This window comes from Zosterops lateralis (assembly GCF_965231275.1).
Source record: "Zosterops lateralis genome assembly, chromosome: 8".
NCBI lineage: Eukaryota > Metazoa > Chordata > Aves > Passeriformes > Zosteropidae > Zosterops > Zosterops lateralis.
Window position 1 is genome coordinate 8,665,029 of NC_139768.1, and position 6,000 is coordinate 8,671,028.

At 47.4% G+C, this 6,000-nt stretch overlaps 1 protein-coding gene across 2 annotated transcripts in view; it reads left to right on the forward strand.

Annotated features, from left to right (window-relative positions):
• Nucleotides 1-5,512, forward strand: part of PDLIM1 (PDZ and LIM domain 1) — a 43,368-nt gene extending 37,856 nt beyond the window's left edge. For both annotated transcript variants that reach the window (XM_083866725.1, XM_083866724.1), the window contains exons 5-7: nucleotides 397-551; nucleotides 3,399-3,516; nucleotides 5,119-5,512. In XM_083866725.1, the coding sequence (XP_083722851.1) occupies nucleotides 397-551; nucleotides 3,399-3,516; nucleotides 5,119-5,305 (460 nt within the window). In that variant the 3' untranslated portion in view covers nucleotides 5,306-5,512. The remainder of the gene's footprint in view (nucleotides 1-396; nucleotides 552-3,398; nucleotides 3,517-5,118) is intronic.
• The last annotated feature ends 488 nt before the right edge of the window (nucleotides 5,513-6,000 follow it).

Below are 6,000 nucleotides of genomic sequence, written 5' to 3' on the forward strand. Positions count from 1 at the left end.
TAAGGTAGCAGTGTAAGGTTTAAGTGTAAGTTTATGCATGCAAGGAACATGCAGTGGATGGCACAGCTACAGCACATGAATTTATTTTCCTGTTAACAGAGCTGTGATTTCCTGGGCAGGAAGTTTTAGTTGCTGGAGTGTATGGTAATTGTGAAGCAGGGAGAACCCTGGCCAGGGGCAGTAGGTGAGCAGGACAGCAGGACAGCCAGGGTGTCCTGACAGCAGGACAGCCCAGTGTGCCAGTCCCACCCAGAGCACATCCAGCACCTCGTGTTCGTGTTGTGCCTGTTTTGCACATTCATTCTTCAGTTGTATGATGCATCGTGAAAGTGTTGCTAGAGGGATTTGCTTTAGTTTTCATCTGTTTAACAAGAGGATTCTCCGTTCCTTCCTCAGTTTAGATCAGCATAACCAGACCACAGGCAACATTGCCATAGACAAACAATCTGAGGTTTACAAGATGCTGCAGGAGAATCAAGAGTCAAATGAGCCACCCAGACAGTCTGCTTCGTTTCTTGTATTGCAAGAGATCTTGGAGTCAGAGGAGAAAGGTGAGTACTTACTGCACACCTGATCTGAGTGTGCTCTTCCCCTCTGCTGTTCTTTGGGCTGAGTAACATTTAAAACTTTATTTTCCATTTAGCTGTTAATTGTTCAAGGTAGCATGTGTAGGTGGCTTCTACAGAAGCCTACAGACCCTGTCACTAATTTGATTGCTTCATATTCTCTCACTGATTAGTTTCAGTATCTATGAACCCGTATCACTGCTTAATCATTGGGTGAGCACTCCAGAAATAAACCCTTGCAACATTTAGTATCAAGAAGGAATTTTTAAAGTTACAAAACCTCCTATAGTTTCTAAAGTCTTATACCTTTAAGATAGTATTCGCTGATTAAACACCAAGACTTTGGATGGTATCACAAGATAATGCTCTTCAGTGAGTCCTAGTGCTTCTGAACTCCATGCTCCTACACAAGAAAAAGTATTCCCTTCTGCAGCTGAATGTAAAAATGTAGAAGCTAGATGAGAGTGAACAGTTCACAGCTTTTAACCTCTGAAAATTTGCTCTTCTTGGCATTCTTGATCTGACATATGGACTTGTACAATTCAGACTTATAGATAAAAAAGCCAATTAACTTATTTGGGGGCTAAATCGTGCTCTCTTTTCCCCTTTAATAAAATAAAATAAACAAATGAATGGGAAAAGAATTCCAAGAATGACCTTTTTTTTGTCCTTAGGCCAGTCTTTTGTGCTATTAGCTTGGCAGTGGTACGTTCAGTTTAATCCAAAAAAAGCCCGGTGCTGAGATATTCACCACAAGGATAAACAGATCAGCCAAGTGCTGGTGGGTCTGAGGGATCTGTAGGGAAACAGCAAAATGAAGGAAATGAGGAAACAATAGGAAGAAAGAAACCAGGACCATGGGGTCTTTAATATGCTCTTAAAATACCTACCTGAAAGAGTCTTTTAAGTATTGAGTGTTTGCAGCTTCCCCCCAGGGCTCAGCTCCTGCATGGAAAGAGTAGCCTGGACTTCTCACGAAGCCAAGGTCCTCCCCTGTGCTTAGTAGTGGTGAAGAAGATAAGAAGCAAAAGCCTCTCTGTTTTATCTTTCTTTGAAGATTTGCAGCATTGTTGGGATTCTCTGGCACAAGGTTTGCCTGCCCAATCAGGGCTGGGATAGGCTCTGGCATTATTCCACAGTGAGCTGATAATGCCCCGTGTCCCAGGGCCAGCATCAAACACAGGCTGCTGAGTCAGATAGTTCAGTGTGATAAATGGCACATTGGATGGCACCTTCTCCCAGCCTGGCCCCAGGCAGTGGCTTGAGAGGGGCAGCTTGAGCCCTGGCCCCAGCTGGGACAAGGCCCTTGGGGCACCACTGACTGTGTGGGCTGTGCTGACTTACACCAGCTGAGAGCCTGGGCTGGGCACAGCACCAGTTTGGGTGTTTGGAAGCACCATGGCTGGGCTTTTGGTCTTTTAAAACCCGACCCTGTACTCAAAAGTGGAGAGTGTTCCACTGTATGGAACATGCTGTGTTTCCTGTGCTTGGTTGATCAGGAGAGATTTAAAAACGTGTTGTCAATATTGCTGATAGGAGCAAAGTGCTGGTTGAGGCAAAAGGAGTGAACAGAAGTGGTAGGGATGAGTCTGAAAATGTGATTGCTGCTACTTGCTTCCCAGTGAGGGTTATTTGCAGCAACTCTTGAAGGGCAAGTGGCTCTTGTTTGGAGGGTTAGGGAACTTGCACCTCTGGACCAGCATCTGCACAGAGCTGGGTGCAAACCTCTGAGCTGAAGGCTGCCCTAAAGGCAAACCAGTGCAGCATCACCTGCCCCACAGGTGAGGTAGGCCATTCCCCCCTTTTTCCTTCAGCTCTTCTATTACTGATGCTGCCCTGGGCTGTGGTGAGTCCTTGACATTGCTGGTCACCAGGGTGTGTCTTTGGAGGGTTTTTCCACCCCTTGCACTGGGAATGCCCATTGTAAGTGTGCTTTTGGTTTGTCACTGCTCAGAAGGGTTTCATCAGTGTCCCTCACAGTCCAAGGTGTTTCTGGTGAAGTATTATGGGAGTCTGAGCAGCCTCCTTCCCTTGTTAACTGGTGTAGAACCCTTGGAAAAGTCACATAGATAAAATTAGTCCTATCATTGGTGTCATTTTATAAAAGGCTCCTTTTTCCCTGCAGATATTTAAAGGCTTGCCTCGTATCCTGCATCTAGGATCCACTGCTGGTTTAGGCATCCAGGTCAGCACAATGTCTCCTCCAAAGGCCCTGCAGGAATTCCCTGCCCTAGAGAAGTTGCAATAGGGAGATCCCTGGAGCATGCTATGCAACAGCAGGGGAGTGCAAGGTTATCCCCAGTGTCCCAGGGCTCTGCAAGAACGAGTTTGTTAACCAAATCTTCCAGGAGTCTTGGGGGAACCAGGTCCACTGTAAAAAGACAGCAGACTGGAAAAGGGCTTTGACAAGCCAAGCCTGCCAGGACACTCACCTCTTTCTGAGCTCAAATCTGGGAATCAGCTTGACCCTGTGTGATCAGGACACATCAGGCAGACTCCAGTGCTGCCAAGGCTGGGGCTTCGCTTTGCTTTGTGCATCTGTGCATGTGAGACACATCAGCTGAAGTCTGATGGGCTTTTAAGATGAGAAAATACTCTCATCTGACTGCCCACCATCTCAAGCCCTCACATTTCCAGGGCAAGGTTCAGCTGTGTCCCTCCTCTTCCTTCCTCCCAGCACATCCCTAAATCCCTGCCCACTTTCCGTGCATGAATTCCTGCCTCAGAGCTGGGGTTAAAGGATATCATGCCCCCAGCAGAGCATCTGCTTGGGAGGAACAGCCACAAGCCACACTTCTCACATGCTCTGAAGCACTTTCCTTCCACCCCCAGGAGACCCTACGAAACCATCTGGATTTAGGAGCGTCAAAGCCCCGACCACAAAGGTGGCCGCATCGATTGGGAATGCCCAGAAGCTGCCCATGTGTGACAAGTGTGGATCTGGCATTGTGTAAGTAAGCCTGTCCCTGGGGTGAGCAGCCCCTGCCTGTGCCTGCACCCAAACAACTTCACTTATCCACATCCAGTGCATCCAGGAGAGTTGAGGCATGTTTATTCTCATCAGCTTTAGCAACACTAACTTTGTAGGTCCTCCTTCCTGCAGTGAGGCAGGAGCTGGGTTTCCATCTACAGATCTGTATCAGTGGAAACCAGACCAAGTCCCTGTGAGTCAAACCTTGAGGCAGTTGTTGCTGTAGTGTTTTGCTTACCTGAAATCTGTTTACAGCATTTGGAAACAAAATGACCTTTCCATTCAGGGCCTGTATATTTAATGCATTTTTTGTCTCGGTACTCACAGGCATGGCATGGAGACTTGCCTTGGTGGTCAGAGGTAGTGGGGCCTGCAGAGCTGCATTCTGCTCCTCACTCTCCTGTAGGACCTCACCTCTACTGTGTCTGTTCACACTTTTTTTTTTTTGTGTTTATGTGGGTAAAGTCCAACTTCAGCAAAACTGGGGTTTGATACAGAGCTGCTGTATCTTAAGTGTGACCACATGGGAGACCCAGCATTGAAAACTCATGTCTTCAAGTTGCTCTGTTTTTCAACCTCAAATTCTTCCCTGCAGCCCCATTAACTTAACAGTCGACTACACAGCAGCCAAGTACTGGTAGCCAAACCTGCATTGTCATGGAAGAATTCTGATTTTTCAGATGCTATCTGCCACAGGCTATCAGATTGTTGCTGAGATGCACTACACTGTGATTGCATGGTCCTGGCATGATTCATTACAGAGGAAATACATGCCCTGTAAAATATGAATCAGAGACAAACCCTGTAATTATTCAACCAGCTGGGTAGGTCTGGAGAGAAAGCACAAGGCCTTGAATAGCACTCAAAACTAATGAATTACAGAAAATAGAGGTGGCTGCTGGAACAAAATTATACTGGAAAATTGTTGTGTTGGGGCTGATGGTAGTTAACAAATTGCTGTGCAGTTTTTGTAGTTTTCCTAGTCATCTCTTGGGTTAAGCTGTGAAGTCTTCTAGTAAGAGCTTGCCCACATTTGGCTGGATCTGTTCACTGCAGCTCCCCAGCAGCCATGTCTGAGATGAGAACCAGGATCTGGTCTCTGTGCTTCTCCCACCTGTCAGTCACTAGCAGAAGGGCAGTGCTGGCTATGCAGCCTTCATCCCTGCATTTCTGCATTTGTTTTGCCATCCAGTTAGCTTGTACCTGGATTTTGCTTCCCCAGATGGTCAAGCTACTGCCTGCCATTTGATCCTGGGCATTTGAATGCTGTTGTGCTGTCTGTAGCCATCAGCTAAAGATGCCACCACAGTAATTCTTGCCACCACAGGTGATAGGACTGTCTCTGTGTAACATACAGAGGTCAATGCTGGGAAACACTTTCTAGAGGAGAGTTGCCATGCCAGCACATGTTGGGCTTCTAAAAGTGTGTTAACATCTGCCTGACCAGAGGCAGGGCCTGCACTTGTCAGGAGCAGAAGAAAGTTGTTCACCTTTGGGATTGGTTTGGGTCTGGGCTGGGTGGGAGGTGGCTGGGGACGAAGGAGACAGTGATGGGCACTCAGAAGTGCTGATTCTCCCCAGAGGGATGTTTGTGAAGATCCGGGACAAGCAACGTCACCCCGAGTGCTACGTGTGCAGTGACTGTGGCACCAATCTCAAGCAGAAGGGACACTTCTTTGTGGAAGACCAAATCTACTGCGAGAAGCACGCGCGGGAGCGGGTGATTCCCCCGGAGGGCTACGAGGTGGTCACCGTCTTCCCAAAGTAAACCGTGCTGCTCACAAAGCCAGTGTGGATGATTTATGCTCTGCTGATTTTCCTTGGAGAGCATTATCCCTACCCCCTGCAGAATCTTGTTTGCAATAAGGAATGCTAGGCATGGCTTTGAATTTCCTCATCGTTATTAATCCTCCATCTGTTCACATGAGATGTCACTAATTGTTCAACATTCTTTTCATCCTCTCTTTCACTTTTTTTTAAATAAACAGGATTGCTTTTTTTTTTTTTTTTTCCCTTCACTGTGCTGTCAATCACACAGGAAAATCAGAGGCCAAAGTCAGATTACAACTTTTCTGTGTTCTAGTTATTTGCCATCTGTTTGCCTTCAATAAATGGGATGAATCCACAAGGCAGAAGTGTCTGCTTTCTGCTGGTTTCCTTGTGTTCTACATTGTGGTTCCCTGGGCAGCAGAAGAGGTGCCCAGTGCATGGCTGTTTATCCTGGGGAGGGATTTAAAAAGTTGAGTCAGACTGGTCTTGCTGCCAGCTGAGCTGTGAGCAGCTGCCTGCTGGCACCCAGCAAGGGGCAGGTGGGCACAGCCAAACCTCAGAGCAGACTGGTGGCCTGTGCCCAGTGCAAGACAGCCCAGAGCTGCCTCAGCTGTGTCCAGCACTGCTTCATGAAGATGGAACTGGGCACATCAGTGTTTCCTGCTGCTGCATCACCACAGATGCCCCTGGGTT